We start from the raw sequence: 23,654 nt of genomic DNA, 5'->3' as shown, positions 1-23,654 counted from the left end.
GGTTGTGAGAACTGAATAAAATAACATATGTAAAATGTTTTGCAAACCTTAATCATCTAAAAGGATTCTCCTTTCTACTTTGCACTTTTCACTAGATAGCTTCTATACTAATGGCAAATCAAGCATATCCTTTATCAAGCATATATCCCTCTTTTTTACCTCTCTAATAATTGCAGGCTCCTAACAAAATTATTATGGAAAAGCTCTTGATAAAAAAGAGCTGTCCTGTGAAGACAGCATCTTTATATACTGAATCAAATTCCATTTTTATAGTCTATATTTCACAATTGATTATCAGACCCATCAGTCTTTTATGAATACAAAGATGTGATTTGCTATGGAAAATACTTGAAACAGTTCTCCTTTCCTCTTCTCAGTGCCTCATCAAAGAAGGCCCAGAATTTGTTTAGATTGGACTCAAAAAGACTGTAAGACTGAATATAAGTAAACATTTAAGTCAGGAATTGCTCACTTGATTTTACAAATAAGGGGATCTATGATTTCCCATCCCCACCTTCTCCCAAAGCTTGCTGAGTCCTCTTTCAACAATTTCAAAAAGTGAATTATTCCTCTACTTAGCTGTGTGATCTTCAGTAAGCTTCTCTGTTTCCTCAGCTATAAAAACAACAAAATTGGACCAAATTTCTCAAACTTTTTTTTTCTTTTCACCAAATCATCTTGTCTACTTCCTTGCATTTATGTTATAGCTACTTGTGTGTATATCTTCTCTTTCCAAGTAAATTCTAAACACCATGAGGACAGCAATAGACTCAGATTCATTTGTATGGCCCTCTACAACCTTGAATATCATAGTGTAGATAATCAAGTAGTGATTAACACTGTCAGGTAGACAAGAGTTCAAATTCTGCCTCCTGCTCTTAGTGATTATAAGGCCATGAGTCACAGTCACTTATCCTCATCGAGACGGAGTCTTCATCTGTAAAATGAAGACAGGACATAAAACCTACTTCACTGAGTTGTTATGGAACTCAAATAAAATTATACATGTAAAACAATTTCCAAACTTTAAAGTGATACATAAATGCTAATAATGGTAATTATTATAATGCATAAAACTAGAGGGATGTTACCAGGTCCTTGATAAATGCCAAGCATCAAAGACTACTTGGACGGACTACATGGAATTTTAAGTCAGAATTTAATTTGTTCTATTTTTTTTTAATGTTCATTATGATCCCAATTCCAGAAGAATATTCTTCCTCAATATTATTTTAAAATATATCCAAAAGATATGAATTGTACAGCTGAAACTTTAAAAATAAACACCTGTCAACTATCTACAGCTGGGTGAGGGAGAAAAATGAAGCTTCCCTTTTTGAGTAATACAACAAACCCTAAATTTCTAAAATCCAAACTGACAAAATGGGAAAATTCAGGAGAAAGGGAACCAAAAAATACTATGGAATGAGCAAAACTGAAAAAATTATAAGCAACTACAAAATGTAAGCTTCACTTAATCAGTAAGTGATTGATACTGCTCTTTCCAAATAATTCAACTTTTATCTTAAATGCATAATTTGTGGCTGAAATATTTAACTCTTTTCCCCTAGACACCAGAAACCCCATGGGGGCTGTAGGGCTATATTGTAAAATAAGAACAAAGTAATTTGATGATTTGTTTTTTAAAGTACTAAGGAGGTAACCATTTATAAGTAAATTAAATCGAGTAAAATGACTGCAAATTAGGAGACAGAAGTGCTTTTTCTTCTTGGCTCTTGACACAAATTTGAGGAAACTTTGACTTCAAGAAACTCATTTAATGTTTCTGGGCCTTATTTTCCTCATCTATGAAGTCAAGAGGTAGGATGAGAAGATCTCTAAGGACCCTGCCAGTTCTTAATATTCTATTCCATTCTAAGGGGAAGAAAAATGACTCCTTTCAAAGAGAATTTGACTATTATCTTGTCTTACTCTTCACATTCACAAATCTTGTGTAAGGAATCCCACTCTCAGACCTTGTTTTGGGATATTATGCTTTCTTGCAGAAAATAAAATTCTTGTTCTACTTCAGCTAAGGGCACACATGTTGTTTCACTAGTCTCTCTAGACTTCAAGGGAAATCACCCAAGGAGCTTGCAGAGGTGAAAACAAGTAAAGGCTAGATCTTTACTAGGCAGCAAGCAAAACAAAGCAGCACAAAGCCAGGAAATGCAATGACTGCATGTAAAGACAAACCCTACTTTAAAAAAATAGCTCAACTTAAAAGGAAAAATATTTTGGAAATACATTAATTTCCCCCTATAATAAAATAGATTCTGAGGAAGAAAGCAGATTATGATGTCTAACAGAAAAAGGTTTCCTTAAGAAGCATACATTTTCTGGATATCAAGAACAAAGTAGGAAATTTACATGTCATAAGTTGGGTCTGACTTCACACATTCCACACTCTTGTGTCTAGTTGCAGGCAGAGAGAATTGGACTAATATAACTAATGTTTTTGCCCATTTATTTGTTCAAGTCATTTAATTTCCTTGGCTCAATTTCTACACTGATTATGACAATGACTGTCTTCTTCCTATTTCACTTATGTAGCTTTAAATATGAGATTATCAAAAAGTTTCTTGGAAGAAAAGTATTACTCAAATCCAAGGTATCACACTTATTTATAATATTTCAGCTAACTCAGTGATTTGAAAATGCATTCTTAGTTTCACGGACAAAGGAGAAATAGAGTATAATATTTTAAAAAAGAAATCCTGGCCAAGCCTTAAGCAATCCTGCTGAGAGATCATTTCAAGAGTGATAGAATTACCCACATGTGATGATCCAATGTGAACATTTGTCCTGGGGGATGGGGGTGGAGCCAAACCCAAATATTTTCTTTTTTTAAGAGGAAAAAAAAATGTGTTAAATTAGTTAAGAAGAGTATGGAAAATTTAGTGAGATGCCAAAGAGGCACTTGGCAGAAATGGGGAAGCACTAATACAGAATCCTGTTCTTTCCTAATGGCTGCAGCTAGTGATTTTCATATTGAGATTCCTTTCTCAATCATTTTTAAAGAACTATTTAGTACAAATATGCAAAAATGGTATAAATTGCTTACAAAATGATGGAAAATGGAATTTGACTATAAAACTTTATATGGAAAGATTAGCTTTATTTTTTGATGCTTTAATTTTTAATCTATCATCTTGCCTTCTTGAAGAAAAAAACATGGGATTATCTTTAGCAATATTCATATAAATATTCCTAATGTGCAAGCTTAATCTTAAAACTTTAACAAAACAATACGTAAATTTCATGAACAGAATTGCATGAAAAAGATGTTAATCAACAGCTTTATATGTCATTCTCTGAACAAGGCCAAACACTGAATCACTGTTAAAATTCCTCACGTGCAACTACGCCCAGTTAATCTGCTTGAAAGCAGCAAAGTATGTAAATCTACTTACACTGGTGAGATAAACATTTCTCTCATTAAATGTTAACATAGAACTAGAACCACTGTGAATCTGCAAGCATATCTATCCCCTCTACTCATATTAAATGTTTTCCTCCAGTAACCCAGATACTCCAAAACTCTGGCTAAAATCATTCCGAAAAAAAATATTGTAGCAAGCTACTTTTTAGGAAAAATCCTTCCAAACAACAAAAAAACTTGTACCATGCTTTAATTTGGGGGGGAAAAAAACCCAGTATGAAACATCTCCATCTGAACTATCATATGAAAAAAAGCCGGAAAAGAAGGTATTCACAAGCAGAAAGTAAATAAAAAAGTAATTGCAAAGAAAAGAATGTTTTATTTGTAGATTTTGAATTGCAAAACCAGTCTCCCCCTCCCCCACTGAAAAGACCTTATTTTTACAGACTATTATATACTGGCATGAAGAGTTTAGGTTTAGAAGTTTTGGGTGAGTGGGTAACAGTTGCTAATTAGAATATATATTGTATCCACAGCAAATTATTGCATACATTGTAAGAAAACTTGAAATGGGATGTGCATTTATGCTCATCTTTCTCAATTAAGACTTACATCTGCATTCTGCCTTTGCTAGTTTTACCCACTGAGCTACCATTTTTATCCAGGGATTCTAAGTTTGACTAGAGCCCAGTAGGCGCATTTCTAAGGTGCTCATCTGCCTGTGATGCAGGAAAATCCTGTTAAACACCGATGACTTCGGAGATCAGAGTTTACTCCTTGTTCTTATACTTGAGGGGGAAAAAAGTGAGACAACACCCACCTATATCTAGTTGGCTCCTCCTTATCCTTCTTGGCAATAATGTCGGAGTTTAAAAAGAAACAGACTATTGTTTTGCCAACAATAATTCCAACAAACCCTGTCATACTATAAATATCACCACTTTACCCAAATCACTTTCTTTTTCCTTCACTATCTATTCTTAAAAAAAAATAAAAAGATCTCTAGACTTAAGTTACTTAAATATTCTCAAATGTTGTCAATATCAGATTATAAAACTAATTATATTGTGTGTATAAATACACCTAACTATGCAGCACTGGTGTTTTGGAATCCATTCACTTTAATTTCAAATGCAATTTTAATTATACTTTATACTTCAACTTTTTCCTCTCACAAATGTTTCCCCCCCAAATCAGAAAAGTTAACTTGTTCTACAAATTTAAACTTCCAAATTAAAATCAAATTACGTTATTTAACTGAAGATTTCCTATTATCTCTAAAATGAACACAATAAGGATGAAATCAAGGTTTCCAACTTAATCACACTACAAAATCATACCCAAGACTTACATGGAGTAAGCCAGAGGTAAAATGAGATCACAAAGTCACTCATGGTAACCAGGTCCCTATGTAGGAAGTGTGCTTTCACCACAAAACAGCTAAATACTAACAAAAGAAACCTTTGAGTCAAATACCACTGGTACCCGGGGTCTTGTGTCTGTATAATGCCTACACATTCATTTCTTTCTTTGCCTATAGAAAAAAAGAAAGTCTGTTTGTTTTTCTGATTCAGTCAGCCTTTTTAGCTCTTTGAATCTAAGGAGTTCCCTATGAAAAGAAGAGCATCTTATCAGTGTGCTCCAGACCAGCAGGCTATCTCCCATGCACACACAAAACCTACAGCCCCTTACAGTAAAAGGCCTCGCCCTCGTCCTTTTTCCCTCATTTCACAGCTAACACCCCGCAGTGCCCTGACAACAAATAAATGAATACACAAGGTCCTACAGTTCCTTACATAATTAACCATCTTTTCAGGTAGCCTGAGGTGGGCGGGAAGGGGAGGGAGGAGGAGAGGCTTTGTAGTAAATTGGTTTCATTTATGAAGTTTATGCAAGTGTGGTCAATGCAGACGTTTATTCTAAATTAGCTCACATTTAAAATGCTTTTTGTGTGTATTCTAAACTTTTCTTTTGAAAATTTCAGCCAGGATCAAACATATTTATGAATATATCAGTATTAATTTCATAGATATGAGCTCAGGCAAAAGTTTTATTGATTTCAAAATCAGAGTTTTGCTTTTCTAAGGGTTAAAGCAAACAGACCCTTAGTTCTCCACTCTAAAGTGAAAGTTAATAAGGAACTCAACAAAACCAGTACCTTTAAACTATAAAAGTCCTGGCTTTCCCAAAGTTTGATTTATTCTCAGATTCCCTCAGTCTAAAGGAAATTCTAGTTTGAAAATAAAAATGGACTAAAAGAAATAAATAATCCATTACAGTAAAGTTAGCAGGCATTTTTGCCATTAGTTATGATATATCTACTCTTAATGGAGCCAAAGTCCACATGGAAGGATGCGATTCTTTGTATCATTATTGGGATCATAACTTAATTGATTTGCCTCAGTTGCTAAGGTTAGACACAAGAGGCTTATTGTTGAGAAAAAAAAAAAATAGCTGCCTGGTGTTTTGTTTTTCAACAAACATCTTGCCATAGACCTCTAATCAGTTTAACATTTTATAAACAGAGAACAACACATTTGGGGGGAGGGGAGGGAAGGCTAAGTTTTGTTGCTCCTGCAATTCTGAAATATTTGTCATGACATGGCTTCAATAACCATTAAAAAAGAAAAAAAAAAGGGACTGGGGAAAACAAAAAGCACAAAAAAGGCAATCAACCATAATGAGCTCACAACTCCCCCCCACCCCCCACCCCCTTTGTAGCCCTTCTTTTTCCTCCCGCACAAGGTTTTGATCTAACCACCAAATTGCCTTTGGAGTTCAATCTGTCTTTTTTTTTCCTTTTAAGTATGAAAGTATATAAAAATTGGAAAACGCATGTGTATGATTCAGTCTTATCCAAAGTATCTCTTCAATCAAAATGTCACAGGATTTCCCTCTGCTACTGAAGAACTGAAAACCTAAGAAATCGACGGTCTAAGTTCCCCTTTTTTATCCTGTGTCTCTTCAAAAAAATCTCCTAGGTTTTCCTCGTTTCATGAGAAATTAAAACATGTAGCTTGAAGTTTCAGTTGAAGATTTCCAAGGAAGGCAAGAGACACGCAGAGACAGACAAAGAGATAGAGAAAACAGACGAGAGAGACAGACGGAGAGACGGAGACAGACAGACAGGCGGACATACAGAGAGAGAGAGAGAGAGAGAGAGAGAGAGAGACAGAGAGACAGAGACAGAGAGACAGAGACACAGAGACGGAGAGAGAGACAGAGACAGACACAGAGAAAGAGAAACTTGTTGCAACGCTCAGCAAACCTGGCCCAGGCTCGCCTCCCCTCCCTCTCCACCCCTCCTCTTCCTTTTCCTCCTCCTCCTCTTACACCCCACCCTGCCCAGCTAGTCCCCAGGGCAGCGGGGGAGGGGGGCGCCGAGAGGAAAAGAGGTGAGTTTGCATCCCAGCCGCTAAGGTCATCCAGCTGAAGTCGCCTGACCTGCGGCCCATCTTGGCCGCCGCCACCGACTCCTTTACAAACAAGGTCACTACGCCAACCCGGGTCCCTTTTATGAGCTTCGAAGGATAAAGGGCTCAGCTGTTTCCCAGCTCCAAAAGCTGCCCTTTTTGCAAAACCAAGTCCCGGCGTCTCCAACGCGCCAACAACACCCTCCCCCCCCAACCTTCGGGACTCGTTCCTCCCCACCCCGACTCTCCCACAGCCCGCCCGCCTGCCTCTTACCTGTTTCCGAAAGGGGGTTCGGCTGGTGCCACTGCCCCCCGGATTCCCGCTGCTATTAGGAAAAATCATTGCCCGAAGCCTTGGAGGGCGGGGGAGGGGGAGGCTGTGGCAGGGTGCAAGAATGGGGGAGGGGGCAACTTTGGAAGCCACTAGTTCCGAGGCTAGTCCTGGGGAAACTCCCTTTCGCCGGCCTGCAGGCGTCAGGGGTTGGGGCTGGGCTGGGCAGGGCAAGGCAATGCTGGGGCTGCTTATTGCTGCTGCTGCTGCTGCTGCTGCTGCTGTGGCTGCAGCTGCTGCTGCTGCTGCCGCCGCCGCTACTCCTACTCCTGCAGGCGCCGCGGTGCTGACTTCTCCTGTCCCCTCCTCCTCCTCCTCTTCCAGCACCTCCTCCTCCTCCTCCTCCTCCTGAACTCGGCTAAAAGTCAGGGGAAATGCCCCCGTCCCCTCCCCCTGCGGCTCCTCTCCCTCCTGCAGCCTCTTCCTCCTGCTGGGCTCCGAGAGCAGCGTTGGGCGGGAGAGGCTGTAGCAGCAGCAGCAGCCACCCTGCCTGCCATGGAAGGGAGTTAGTTCATTGATCAGACGACAGGGGAGACTTTCCAGGCGGCGGCAGCAGCAGCGCCGCCACCCGTCCCACCTACCACGGCCACAACCACCGCCCTTAGAGGGCGCCGAGCGCGGGGAGGAGGGGGAAGGGGGAGGGGAAGGTGGGTGGAGCAGCAGAGCCTAGTGCCTCTTCCAGGCACCTCTGGCTCCACCGCCCCGCCAGCCACAGCAGGCTCTATGCCCACTAGCTCCAAGGGAGCCGCGTCTCTAGGCTACAGAGTAGTCTGCCCCCTTCCCCTGGGTCAGCGTTCTGGAAACCCAGAGACCAGAAAGAGCTGCTGGCGGCCCCTTTCCCTGTGCAGTGGTTGGGTCTGGCTCCCCGCATACCGCACATTCCTAGGTGTAGCCACCCCCCCACCCCCCTTCTCTTTTTTCCCCTCCCTCTTTCTCTCTCCCCTCCCTAAGCACCACTGGTGGCAGCACTGCGCCCCTACTCTAAACCCGGGGCAGATCAGATCACTAAAGCAGTTGGGGAGGAAGTCTAACTTAGTCGTCCCCCGTCCTTCTTTACTTATTTCTATTCTTTGCCCTCACAACCTCCCTTCTTCAAAATTACTTTGGCTTAGATAAACAAAATTACCAGTACCCACGCTTACACAGCACATCTGCGAATCGACATTTAATCTGTACAACCCTACTCACCCCCTCAAAAAACTAACAGCTGAAACTTTAAACTCAAATACACGTGTGGAAATACTTTGTTTTATGTACCTCATGTTTTGTATACAAAAGGAATAGATTTAGACTTGCTAAAAGATCTCCCTACATTTACACTTTCTAGAAGGGAAAAACAAAACCCAAAAAAACTCTGCTCCAACTAATTGAGGACCATTTCTGCGTAATTACCTGATCCGACTCCACCCTCTCTGGACAAACAGTAATCCTTTTATATGATTAGCAGGGTCTGAAACTGAAGTTTTAAAGCCTGAAGATGACAGGCACAAATAGACATAGTTTAAAGTGTATTTTCTATTGTCTGGTTTGAATTGTTAAGTAGAGAATTTCTGACTATCCTTCTGGTGGGGCTTCTTTTCTCACACAGTAAAAATCTGAAAGAATGCTAGAAATCATCAAGTTGAACGTATCTTCTGAAAGAGGCAGTCAACCTCTACTTACTTGAATATTGCCAGTGACAGAAGACTCACTTCAGTACTTCATTGTTGGACAGGGACTCTCACATAGTAGGCACCTAATAAATACTTTTTAATTAGTTTGTCCTTGGATTTTTGCCCCCAAAACCTCACTATTAAATAAAAGATATTGATATTAGTAGTAATAACAAGGTTTCAAGTTGTCTTAAGAAATAAGGAGTCTTCATTACTGGAAGCGAAAACAAGTACTCTATGTTGGTTTTCTAGCAAAACCACTACCTCTAGCTCTTGCTTCAGCATTGACAAATTGTAAATTATTCATCCTACATACACAACCTGTTACTCTCATTAGAAGCCCTCAACTCTTCACAATTGTTTTCAGTAAACTGGTGGAATTTAACAAGTTTTTGATATAGCTGTATGAAAATATATAAGGAATAACACACACACACACATACACATCCTTCTTCTCTATAAAAACAAATATTAGATGCTTGAATACTTGAATTCTGAAGTAAAACTCTGAGCTGCAAAATGGATGTTCAGTAACTAGATATAACTAATATTTGGTACATATTTAATCTATTTATGTCATATTCTTTATTAAGAAGCTTCTGGATGTCCTCACAATTACTTCTATTTCATCTAAGACACTAAATTAAGCTGCCTCTCACCATTTCTTGTTTCTGAGACCCTCAATTGCAAGTTGCTAAACCTAAGTATGGAAAAACATGTTTTCTTAATGCTGTATAGGTTAAAGTCCTATCCTGATAACTCTTTACTGAGAATATCCTGCCCACAAACCCCTGGAGTTCAGACCTGTGGACTATCAGTAGAAGTGCCCTGGACAACCTCAGCTGTCATGGCCTGATGCTCAGGAAACCACAAACTAAACCACACACACACACACACACACACACACACACACAAAAAAAAAAAAAACAGTTTCATGGATTGATTTCTTTGTGGTACTGTTTTGGGGTTACAATTCTCTGTTTGGATGCTATGAAGTTCCAGTGTCATGGTCCTTGACCAGATATGTTATAATAATATAATAAAAGAAAATTTAAAGTGTTAATAAAAGGTTAAAATATCTAACAAAATAGATCATTTCAAAAGTTATTTTTATAATAAAAGATAAGTTAAAAGTCTTAGAGACTCAGTTTTACAAATTCCACCATAAAAATGAATAACATGAAATGAGAAATGATAGTGATTATGTTTTTTTTTTTTTAACAGATACTTTGACGGTCAAAACTTTTGAACATATTGCTCAGTCTCTATACAAAAGTAGGGGTTACAAAGAAAAAAAGAAAAGGTCCTCAACTTCAAAAAATTTATAATCTCATTAAAAAAATAGAGGACAAATACAAATGGGTAAAAATCCAATATAACAGAGAAAGCAAAAAACATGAAAACACATCTTGAACTCATGTTTACATTTTTCTTGAACAAAATACACAGAGAGAGACATGGCTAGAGAGGGTTACATTATAGGCTTGGAATCTCGAAGATAAGAGTTCAAATCTAACCTCTTCTGTTTGCTAATTCTATATTCAGGGACGTCATTTAAATTTAACTTACCTTGAGCAATTCAACTTAGCTATTAAACGAAAGATAAGGTATGTGTTGGAGGATGGGAGTTAATGTACCTACAGGTCCCAATGAGCTTCTTCTTTATATGTCTGTACTTATAACCAACACTGAAAGGAGAACAATTAAATGTGTTCTACCAATGAATAATCAATGTCATCCAGAATAATGAGGTAACAAAGCCTTTACTCTTGATCCTAGGCCTTAAAGGACAGTGATGGGGAATGGAAGGGCAAAGGTAGAATCATTCCAAATCAAAGGAATGGAATAAAAGCTTGGAAACTAAAATGAGCAAGCTATATTCAAAGCTTAACATTAGTAAGGAAATAGTGGGAAACAAACACATACATTAAATATCCTTACATATACATACACATATCTAATTATAACTATTTACAAGCAATATATAGAAGTCAGAATGCTGAATGATTATAGTAACAAAGTCAGATAAGATTGATACACATGGAGACCTTGGCTAATGTTTTAGAAGACAGAGACAAGGTTGGAAAGACAGTAGATATATACTTGAAATGGTATAGTGAAAATTTGTACATTTAAAGGAGTAAATTGTGCAAATTATGTATTAGGCATTAGGGCTAGTTAGGTATATCAAAGAACAATCATGTAAGTATGACAAGAAAATTAAGTAACAACCACATTTGCAAAACAAAACAAAAAAGGAAACAATCCTACTATAAAAACAATATATTCTACAGAATATAGTAGCAGTAAGATCAATGAATTTGAGTCAGAAAACCTAGATTTTTATCCTAGCTTTAATATTCACTATCTCTGAAGATTTAAGGTTTGATCCAAGGGCCATTTTCTTAACAATGGAAGCAATCTAAAATTAGAATGGCCTCTCTTGGAAGGTGGTGAATTCTTCCCTTGACTAAAGGAGAAGCAAATATGAAGGGGTTTCTTATTTAGGTATGGGTTGGACTACATGGCCTCTGGGGTCTCTTTCCACTCTGAGATTCTGTCATTTTCCTCCTTAGATCTCAGCTGGTTTCTTCAACTCTGATTTTAATAAAAGAATTGGATCATAGGTGATTAAAATAGATAATCTTTAAAGTACTTTGTGCCTCTAAAGCCTGCATTCTATGAACTCCACAAATAATAGTCCCTAGTAGCAATATTATAATAGTCTTAAAAGTAATTTTTTTTTTGGCTGAGGCAATTGGGGTTAAGTGACTTGCCCAGGGTCACACAGCTAGGATGCATTAAGTGTCTGAGGCCACATTTGAACCTCCCGACTTTAGGGCAGGTGCTCTATCCACTGAGACACCTAGCTGCCCCCAAAATAATCTTGGTAAATAGAGCAGAAAGTTTGTATTTTTATCTTCCTATTAGCCAAGACTAACAATGAATTACACTACTACTTGAGGGGAGATATGTTTGAGGTTCACTACGTAGGAATTTGTTTTTTTTTTTTTAAAAGGGAACTAGCATTTAATAAGCACCTACTATGATCACCACTGTTTCTCAAGGACTCTGGTTTGAGGAATTTGGATGTTTATTAGAATTTTGTTAAAAAATTTAACTGCAGACACTCAAAATCTTAGAGTTGAAAGGGACCACAGCCTCTTCCATCTAGTCTAAATTATATATGAAAAACAACAAACAACAATGATCTCTACGGTATATATGATAAGTCGTTGAGCAAGCTGCCTTGGAAAGAAATGTATTATTCCCCACTTCCCAAGGCAGCTACTATCGGAATCCTTCCATTTCCAAATATTTCTAATTATTGAGAAGCCTATAGAAGCAAACTTTAGAATTCCAATCTCAATTGAATCTATTACTAATTATTTATTGAGTATCTACTATGTACCCAAGATTACTAGACCTGGGGTAAAGAAGATGATAAAATAGAGGTGTAAAGCTGATCATTGACTCATGGAGTCAATAATCTAGTTGGGAAACAACATTAAAGCAATTAGAGAACAATTAAGCAATAAACTCTACGATATTAGCTATAAAATGCAATGGGACTTCAAAAGTCACATCAGTGTGACTCCCAAGTTATTCATGGAACATTTCATAGAAGCAGCCTGGAATCTGAGCAAAAGATGATTTGGAAAATGGATATAGTAATTTTTGCAATGAGGTGATAGACTGGAGGTACAGAATGAATGAAACTCATCTCCGCACTATATAGCTTTTTCACAGGCATTTCCCTTAGGCCTGGAATGCTCTCCCTGCACATTTCTAAAATTTCCATCTTGTGCAAAAGTCTCTCTTCCCCCCCCCCCATTCTTTTTATACTGCTGCCATCCAAGATTACCTCTAATTTTCACTTTATGTGACTCATATGCGCATGATTGTTTGTATGCTGTCATCCCATTAGAATGTGAGCTCCTCAAGGGTAGGAACATTTTAAACCTTTCTTTGTACCCACAGCAATCAGCACAGTACCTGGTATATAGTTAGTGCTTAGTGAATACTTGCCAATTAGCATGTGTTTTCTGAAATAGCCAATATGTGATTTTGTTTTATTTAACTTTATTTATTTTTCACAATGGAATACTCTTATTTTTTAGGCAGGGAGAACAGTAAGGTGGAGAAATGAATAGGTAATGTTAAAATGCCAAAAAATGCAAAAAAAGAAAACAAAAAAGCATCAATTAAACATTAAAGAAACACACAGAAGAGATTAGAAGGAAGTTCTGAGGTGAGCATGGTAAAGAAAGCAGTTTTATTATTATTATCCTGATAAATGAATATACAAAGTAAAGACTATTATCTAATGGAAGTTCAGTTTCATATGTAATCATCTCTTTTTCTTTATATATTGAAATATTAATATATGTCAAGTTCATAAAGGACAAAAAAAGGCAGGGATATGGAAGTGGACTACAGGATTCCAAGCCATAGGAATAATATTTACAAGGTCATAATATATTCAGAAGACAATGAGAAAATTGGCTTGAGAGAAACCTATGATTGCATGTTCAGAACAATAAAGTTAGAATGGCAGGTGGGCCCCCATCATAGAGGGCTTTGAAAATAAAACAAAGTAATAAATTCTGGAGAATCAACTATGAGAGAAGAGTCTGGGAAACTAAGATAACTTCCACTTCTATGGGTAAATTTATAATCATTAATTTATATTTATCAAAACCAGTACATGTAAATGCTATTATATTAAATATTGCAAAAATATTGTTAATCTGCAGTCTCTATATTCTTGCAGACTGTCTCCTATGCCTGGAATGTACCTTCTTCATCTATACCTTCAAATCTTTGCTTCATTCAGGACTCAGTTGAAGTCCCACCTGCAATAGGAACTTTTCCATTCTTTCCATTTGTTAGTTTTCTCCTCCTTAAATTATCTCATCTTTGCAAAGTAAATGGGCTTTATAACATGGAAGTGATCCTGGGTTTTAAAGGTTATACCAAAAGAGCAAAAAAAAAACAAAACAAAAAAAACATTTTTTGATTCTACTTTACTGTACTGGGAAATCTGCTGACTCAAATCCTAGAGAGAAACTGAAACTGATGATGTCAGTGAATCTATCTTAAAAGTATAGACTAAGAAAGCAACAGTATCTTGGTCACCAGACAATAAATTCTTTGCCATTAACAAGAGAAGAAATTGAGAAAAAAATATGTTTAATAATGGTTAACCTTGTGCTACTTTTTGTTTCTTCGGTGATGAAATACTTAAAAAGGGTGAAGAAAGTGCTAAGAATTGTTTTTGGACCATCTATAAACATAAGATCTCTTTTAAATAATGCATTGACAAACTATTGGTAGAAATTAATGACATCATTATTGATACTTTCCCTTAAAAAAAACCTGAAGACAAGGAAGTTGTGGATAATTAAAAATATAATTCATTATTCTCCCAGGGAAGCTACCAAAGGAATAAAAAAAAAGTCATAGAAGATATTACCATTTCCTTAAATGCCTACTTTTTCATCTTTATAAAATATTTATGAAAATGATTTATACATATATTGAGGATATTCTTAATGATAATATGAAAAGGAAATAGGAAAGGTTTTGCAAGTAATTCATTGTGACCACAAAGTTAAGGTAACATAATTAACTAAAAGAGGTGAATAGAAAACAAGATTCTGCTACACTCATTATTGTTAACACAAACAAACAAAAAATCCCAACATTTTGACTTGGTATAATACATTTTAAAGCCCAGTTCTCTTATACATACATTAAGAACATGTAAAATTTCTTGACAAAGACTGCCAGAGAGATTAATGCTCATTGAGGCACAACAGAGAAGGAGTGGAGTTGAGAGAGAGGAGAGAATTCCAGGAATGGGAATAAGTCAGAAAAAAAAAAGCTTGAGGTTGGGGAACAATAAAGAAGCCGATAATACTACTGTGAAGTATATGTGCTAGGAAAGTAAGATGTAAGAAGATTGGAAAGGTAGAAGGAGACTAGGTTATAAAAGAATTTGAATGGACTTTTGAATTTAAAAAAACTCCCTCTGTGATTTCACTTATTCACTGTTGAATTCTAACTTCTAAGTCTGTTAAGATAAGCACATGTGTAATAGAACAAACAAACATTCTTCACAAAAGTATGAATTACTTGTGTGTTAAAGATCTTTTCTTAGGGGTCTAATCCCTTCTTATTGCCATTACCACATGGGGATGGGTGAAAGGAACTTTTCTGGAGAAGAATAACTTTCTAGGGAAGTTGAGAAAAAGACAGCAGGATCATTTTCTATAAATTAAGACTATGAATGAAGGAAGATATGGGTCTGGATTTCTGAAAAATTAACTAAAATGCATTTCCCATTTAAAAATGAGGGAATGGAATCTACAGAGTTCAGATATAGTTTATAGATTACATAACTTCAGTAGGCCAATTAAATATCTAATCACCACTGATAAAGTTTTTTATATATAAAAGTTTATTGCAAATTTAAAGCAGTTGACTTAAAAATTAATTATAAGAGTATAACTTGTTTCTAAGTTAGTGACTCCTTTTATATACAGAAGAGCTTATAAAATTTAAAGCTCATTTGAATTTTTCAGCATGAACAGTATTATACAAATTAAATTTATTTTCTTCAGCTACTCTGCAATGTAACCCATATAACCCATACAAGGACAACCCATAAACAGTCCTTAATCTTATTTTACTAAAAATCTAATAAGTTTGCAACATTATACAAATTCTGAAAAATGGAAATATTAGAAACTAGGCTAAAAGTTCATTTAAAATTGATCTCCACAGAAGTAAGATATCATGTCATTTTGCTGTGGACATTTAGTAAATTTAAATGTGATAAAATTAATAATTTATTTTGTAGTTAGTTGTAAGTTAATTGCTGATACATGAAATGTCGAGGACAGGCTGCTATTGAAAAAAAGTAGGAAAAGGCAATTATTAGGGTAAATCAAGCAAAAATTGGTTCCATATTTCAGAGAAAGTTATAGTTGTGAGATTCTTTCCCCCTAAATTACCTGGAATGTTGCCTCAGTCTTCCAGTTTATTTGGCTGTGAAAACCTAGCACTTGAGCGATTAAATCTCCATAACCATGTCCTGCAAACAAGCCTATAGAAGAGCATTCATTTTCAGGATGTTTAAAGACTAATGCCAAATTCCTGAAAATACATTATAAGTTATGACAATTCCACATTAAGGAGGGAAGATCTTAACAGCTAACTTTAGAATTAATAGTCATCTAAAAGGATGAAAACAAGGCAATCATCCATAATACATGGAATAAAGGGACAGGAAACAAAGTGAGAAGCTCATTTGAGAACACTATGTAATAGCCTCATCATTACATATACCTTTTAAGAGATTCTACTAGAAACTCTGCACAACGGTCACATCTAATCATAACAACCAGGGAGGAGACCCAAACTCTATTTTAGAAAGTCAGGAATATACCAAATCAAGCAAATAAAACAGTGACTGAAAAAGGAACAAAGTATCTTGTTACATTCTTAGTAAAGGGAGAAAAAAATATTTTTATAAAACATGGGATCATAATGAAAAAGTATTCAAAGCGAAGTATAAAGAGGAAACTACAGTAAATTGTTTTTATCTCTTCTACTCCAAAAGATTAATAACATGAAATTGGTACTATTTGGCCTGAATTTAAAAGAGGATGAAGTAAGAATTAATAGTAATTCTGAAACACATGATGAGGATGCTAAATAATGTCACTCAGTTCCATGAGAAATTAATATAAAAATAAAGAGAAAATGGGATTAATTTGAATTTTACCTTAGTTAGATATATGGTAAAAACTTTCCACAGCATAATCAAGAATATTAGAATGGGTTGCTTGAGGACCTTGTGGGAGTTCTGTCCCTAGAGATTTTTAAAAATTGTATGATACATCTGACATGTGGTGAATTGGTCACAGACCTGTGGTGAATTGATGCTCACCAAGCAGCAGAGGGAGAAACAGGAAGTTCTGATGTTGTCATGACAACATGTCATCATGACCTCAGCAATTCCTGGTTCTAAACCTTCAGGTAAGGACCTTCTCTGATTTTTCAGGATCCCCCTCTTCTAGGCTGTCATCAATCTATACTAGACCCTCACTGTACTCCCATTTTGCAAACTAATATTAAACCATTTGGTGGATATGATGGTCTAATCTCCATTAAATTAGAAAGCACCAAAAACCTATGTATAATAATAAATCAGCTCCCATTTATATAGTGTTTAACAGTTGCAAAGCATTCATAGAAATCCTGTGAGTTCAGGGAAGTCTATGTACAAGAAGTATGGTACTGATAACTTTTGGAAAAGTTTTCTGGCTTCATATATTTAATGACATAAAGACCTTAAAAATAAATTTGATGCTAATTCAAAATTTTCCAGCCATGGTAGAGCAACACAAAAAGTGTATATAGAGATTGCACTGGGATACTTTAAGGCCTCTAACAAGAGGTAGGTACACATATAAAACACAAAGAGCTTGTCTTTCCCCTCTACATTCAATAAATGGAAAATATTTGGAATTTTCATGAGAAAAGTATATTTAAAAAATAAAATGTATTGACATGTATTGTTTTTACATCACATTTATGGAGAGAACTAACACACTCTCTCTTTCTCTCTCTCTCTCTCTCTCTCACACACACACACACACACACACATACACACATACACACACACACTCACTCATATCATGCTCTGGAATTCAATCCTCTCTTATAACCAAGATCAGAAATAAAAAAAAAAAAAATACAATGATCACATATGATAATGTATACATCACCTCTCCTCTTCCACTAAAAAAAACCCCAAACAAACCAATAATTAAATTAAATAAGCCTCTAATCCAGACATCAGTCTCACAGAAAAACGTGCTTTCTAGAGAAGCAAAGATTTAGAAAAACTTCAAGACATGAATAGCTCTGGTGTAGCCCTTGTGTAGGTACTATCTTTAGGGTTTAAGGGTTTTTAAAAGGATTCTTTTTGTGGGGAAAGTAGATGCTTAATAAAGTTTAGTGAACTGAATTGAATGGCACTGAATTTAAAATTAAGCTTAAAGGGATAGCACCCAGAAGTAAGCATTGAATAAGCCCCTAGTTCCAGGTTTGACTAAATGACTTGGGGTATCCGGCAAGTTATTTAATTCTTTGAGTCTCATTTCTTCATCTGTATAATGGGGACATTGTTGATTATATTCTCTACTTCACCATATTTTTCTGAAAGTAAGTGCTTTGCAAACTTTACAATGCTATATAAATGTGAAGGTTATTAAATAGTTGTATTGCCTGGATGAGAGGGAATAATAAGTAGACTAGAATTAAATGTTATTCATTTGTTGGCTTTCAGTACTCCTATCAAGGAAATTAGATTATATAATCCAAATATCATTCTTAATCATAAATACTTTAGGCAATATAAATACTTCTTTGAACATACTTTAGGCTGAATTAGCCTATCTATATAAAATCATAAAATACCTTCTATTATCAGTGATGTGATGATATATATGTGTGGACATTTTATATATATATATATATACATTTAGCAATTATATTAAATATCAACACACTGTGTCAAGAGCCCAGAAATAAATTGTCATATATCATATGTAACATATATATAATCTATTTAGATAAATATCTGAGAGAAGAGATATGCATCTACCTAAAAGAGATCATTGAAAATTGACAAACCATCTTATACATGTAACATTTTTGAATGAATAAATGTACCCACATAGTAGTACACATACATAGCATACATATTCATACATAAATCCATTTATTTAACAAACAAATTTTTAAAGTGTTTACTAGTATGTACATGGTTCAGTGCTCATCAATGGGAAAGATAACCCTTAAATAAGACATCCTCCCTACTTTCATAGGATGCGTGTGTACACACACACACACACACACACACACACACACATATATATATAAAGCTTCTGAAATATCCAATCTTTCCTGAGAACAGAAAACTGGAGATTTGTTGCAAGTAAATGGCTCATGTGGCAGTATTTTTCAAAAGAAGTCATCCAATGAGTCTCACTTTTCAGTGAGCACAACCTCTAGGGGTTCAGATGAGTAATTTTACTCTGATTTTATGTGGTCATCTGTTAAAAACAGACTTGAAGCCACTGAGATGTCTCCCAATGTATTTGCTACTTTCTACTCCTATTCCTCCAACCCAATTTTAACCTATTCCTAAATCATTAGGATTAGATTTGAGGAATAAAATTCTGATTTCTTTTATTCAGAGTCCTTCAAGTCAGTTAAAATTTAGATTCTCTAATCATATTTTTCATTGTTCTCCAATGTATGGGAGTTATGAATTCTGTATTTCAAGGACCTATTTAAGGAAACTTGAATGTTTATGTAACCCTATCATTAACATCACTATTAAGAAAAAAATGAAACAAAAGTTAAATGTAGAATGGTTTTACACATATACACATATCTGTGTCTAATGGTAGTTATTTCTAGGGTAAAGGGAGGGAAGGAAGAAAAGAAATAAAGGGGGGAAATTACATGATAACTTTATTATGTATTTAAAAAGAATAGCAAGTTGTATATAATAGATTTGCAGTTTTATGTTCAATTATCCTCCCCCCCCCTTCCTATGTTATGGAAATGCTTGTTTTATTTCTTAAGTTCAGAATAAAATAAATTAAATTTAAAAAGAAAAGAAAAGACTCACAATTTAGGAGACAGAGAGCGGACTTGAAATTGGGAAGACCTAGCTTCAAGTTCCATTTCCAACATAGAATGATGGGATCCTGAGTAAGTTAGTTGCCTTCTTTCTCAATGCTCTGGGAAATTCTCTAAAATTTATAAGCTGCAGAGAATGTACTGACCTGCATTAATTAAATGGGGTTCCCTCTTCTGGAAATTCTGTATGTCAAAGAAATGACAGGTCTTGTCCCTATCTCTTCCTTTAACACAGATTCACAATTTAAAGTGTTTAATGACTCTAACAAATTCCCAACATAGGCTTTTAGCCTATTATTAAAAATATGTATTCCATTTCTCAATTAACATTCAAAAGGTTTACATTTATGTTAGAATATTCAGTACTCTGGCATGTATGGACTTGATTTTCAGCTGGGTTCCTGACAACCACTTGTACTCTCTGGGGAAATAAAAAGGAAAAACATTATAATTCATAAAATTTCATCCAGGTGACTGGGTAATAGAAAAAGCATATTTGGCCTATTAATAACCTTTTAAAATATCCCTTAACACCTAATACAATGCCTTGTGCATAGGGAATCTCAAATATTTTAATTCTGAATAAATATTTTTAAAAGAATTACCATGTCTCTCTATTTCCCTCAAAGAATTAGAGGCTTCAGTCTGTAATACAGTTAGTTCTACCTAAATAATTAATCTATTAAGATCTATGATATTAGGTTAATTAAAATTAATAAACTGGTGGTACCTAAGTAGTTTTTAACAGTGAAGTATCAGAATGTAAATTCCTTGAAGATAAGGGGCAATCTCCATTTTTTTTTTTCTGGTACCTACCACACTCTGGCACACGGTAAATAATACTTAATAAGTAATCATAAAAAGAGGGGAAAGAACCCATGTGTGCAAAAATGTTTGTAGCAGCTCTTTTTTGTGGTGGCAAAGAATTGGAAAATGAGTGGATGCCTATTAATTGGGGAATGACTGAATAGATTATGGTATATGAAAGTAATGGAATATTATTTTTCAATAAAAATTATAAACAAGCTGATTGTAGAAAGGCCTAGAAAGATTTATGTGAACTTACTCTAAGAAAAACAAGCAGAATCAGGAAAACATTGTATACAATAACAGCAAAATTGTGCAATGATCAACTATGACAAATCAAGTTCCTGTCAGATGACTCAATAATCCAACATAATCCCAATAAACTTTGGATGGAAAATGCCATCCATATCCATATCCAGAGAGAGAACTACAAAGAATGAATGTAAATCAACACATTCTATATTCACTTTTTTCCCTTCTTCTTTTGTTTGTTTTTTCTCTCTCTTGTGGTTTTTCCTTTTTATTATGATTTTTCTCCTCCAATATGGTTTGTAAAAAAATATGTAAAAAAAATGAAACACATGTATAACCGAAAGAAAAAAGAGAAAGAAAATATTTAATAAGTGATTGTTGAACTGAAAGCATTTTGAAAAGTTCCATTCTAAATGAACAATATTTACCTGCTTCTCTATGACTCCATCCCTCTTCTTCCTATCTCTATCCACTAATCTTTTCATGTCTGGACAGACTAATGGAAGGAAGGAAGGAAGGAAAGAGGGAGGGAGGGAGGAAGGAAGAAGGAAGGAAAAAAGGAAGGAAGAAGGGGAGGGAAGGAAGGAAGGAGGAAAGGAGGGAGGGAAGGAAGGGAAATATGATTTATTAACTATCATTATAAACTCTTTCTACTTATCAGTTTTCATTAATCCCAAATTATGTTTATAATATGGTACACAAAGCCTTCAGTTTTCAGACCCTCCACACTTTGACTATGCCACTTTCTCATGAAACTAATGCAACTCAGTGCCACTGGCATCAAATATAAACTCTTAAGCATTACTTTCAGAATTCTTCCATGTCTCCTCTTGTGTCTTGCAAGAACTCCACAAATACTTACTGTTTGAAATTAAAGTGGGAATCCACTAGGAAGAAAATTGGGTCTATTTCTAGAGTTCCTGGATTCAGAATCTGGCTCTGGTCTTACTACTTTTATGATCATATGTAAGTAATTTAAGCTCTCTGGGTTCAGTTTTTTTCATTATAAAATGAAAGGCATTAAATGATTTCTAAGCCCAGTCCATCTCCATGTGATTCTATGGTAGTAACAACAAAAAAGAGATTTCAGGGACCCCCCCCCAAAAGCATTTTACCCAACGGTATTTTACTTTGACATTTTGGCATGCATTTATGTGTATGCGTGTGTTTATGTGTATGTATGTGCATTCCTCAAAATTACTTCAAAAAATTCTTTCTTCTTTTTATTTACTTTACATATAAAATCTCAAGTGTAATTATGGGTAATATAGCATAAAAGACATGTTTCTTCTTGGCAGACTTTAGAATCTGAGATCTTTTCTCCACAAATAATGGAATGAAGTCTTTTCAAGTATAGTTTGTAGATGCTATTCAATTACCCAAGAAATTATCTGGCATAGTAAATAAAGGGCTGTCCTTAAGATTCAGAGTACTGGGATTTAAACCTTGCCTTCTGACATGTGTTAGCTGTGTAATTATAAGCAAATCAATTAAACTTTTAGCATCTGAGAAATCACTTAAATATAAGTAACCTATCTGTATGGGGGAGGAAATGTTTATATTGAAAGTTCTTTACACCCAAACAATCACAGATTAGCATCAAAATTTCAATTATCTATAGCAGTGGATTGGGAAGCAAGCTGTAAATTTTAATGGAGAGGAAGCAAATTCTAGATTACAATGCGGATGAAACAAAGGTAGAAGAAGCAAATTCTAGATTATAATGGAGAGGAAACAAAAGTAGAGGAAGCAAGTAAAATTCTGAGACAATCCCAAGTTGTTTTTTTCCTCCAACTTCTGAGGCCCATAGATCAATTTTAAGGATCTGTATTTTCACCAATGTGGTTATTCCCTCCTCCAAATAGGTTAGAACCATTATATGCTTTAGTCAATTATCTGTGTAAATTGCTATTAAATATCTGATTGTCACCATTCTGGAGATGAAGCTTACCAAACTTCTCAAGGCTAGTGCTCAGACAACATGCACATAATCCATGCTAGATCCAAGCTAGATCATTTCCAGATTAGTGGGAGTTGACAGAGCTTGCCTTCCAATGTCACAGCATTTAATATGCTAGGTTTACCTATATTCCGTTATAGGGCATTAGTATGCCTTATAGGTTGTAGCCTATAGCATGCCATAGGTTGTAGAATATTAAATCTAGAAGATCATTTATAGATCATGTAATGATATCCCCAGTTTTGCTAATAAGCAACCTAAGCTCTGAGATAGGAAGTAATATGCTATTTCTAGTGAACGGGATAGGGCATTTTTGGATGAACAGCTTTATTTTTATGTTTTAAATATTCTACTATATGGTTACAAGTCAAGGGACACTATCAACTCCAAAGAATTGGGAATGTAAATTATACACAGGGCAAGAGAAAGGAGGATGGCAAATTCAAACAGATTATAGTACATTACAAATAAAATACTTAAAAGAATCAGGATGAAGGATGTTATTCAAGAATAATAAATAACTAATAAAATTATGAAATGGAAAAGAATAAAAGTTATGAAGTCTAACTCCTATCATCTTTCTTGTTCATGGGCTCCAGATTAAGAATCCTTATAATGAGGAAACAATCAAAGGCAACTTGATAGTGATATCTATCTAGACAATGAGAAAAAGTGGGAAATTGACAACATTGTTCATGGATGAAATGTAGTATCCATGATAAGTATATTATTTTCAAATTGTTATAATTTGTTCTTTGTTTCCTTTATCAAGACAAAAGTACTTCTCAAATGCAAATAATAGCTTGTTAAGTTGTGATCCTCTACATTTAACCTTTTACAAAAAATGTTTTTGTTGCATCAAGTTTTCAGTATTTGAAAGAAAAATTCTCAGAATTACAATATTCACAAATACACAATAGCACAGTGGATAAAGTGTGAGGCCTGAAGTGATGAAGACTCAACTTCATGAGTTCAAATCCGACCTCAGACATGCAATAGCTATGTGACTCTGGGCAAGTCACTTAACTTTTAGTTTTCTTATCTGTAAAATGAGTCATTGAAGGAAATGAAGAATCAATATCTTTGCCAAGAAAACCTCAAACGAAATCGTGAAAAGCAGACATGATTGAAA

General features: G+C 35.4%; 1 protein-coding gene across 4 annotated transcripts in view; it reads right to left on the bottom strand.

Moving 5' to 3' along the window:
- RBMS1 (RNA binding motif single stranded interacting protein 1) overlaps nt 1–23,654 on the bottom strand; it is a 240,379-nt gene that overhangs the window by 162,065 nt on the left and 54,660 nt on the right. The window contains exon 1 of one of the 4 annotated variants that reach the window (XM_031960588.1): nt 16,571–17,299. The exons of 1 other annotated variant lie outside the window; for it this stretch is intronic. In XM_031960588.1, coding sequence (XP_031816448.1) covers nt 16,571–16,606 — 36 coding nt within the window. In that variant the 5' untranslated portion in view covers nt 16,607–17,299. Of the gene's footprint in view, nt 1–7,069; nt 7,981–16,570; nt 17,300–23,654 lie in introns of those variants that run through there. 2 more of the 4 variants (XM_031960587.1, XM_031960586.1) reach the window with 2 other exon arrangements.

This window comes from Sarcophilus harrisii, chromosome 3 (assembly GCF_902635505.1).
Source record: "Sarcophilus harrisii chromosome 3, mSarHar1.11, whole genome shotgun sequence".
NCBI classification, from domain to species: Eukaryota; Metazoa; Chordata; class Mammalia; order Dasyuromorphia; family Dasyuridae; genus Sarcophilus; species Sarcophilus harrisii.
Note: the sequence above shows the minus strand (reverse complement) of the source record. Positions and strands in the feature narration are given on the sequence as shown.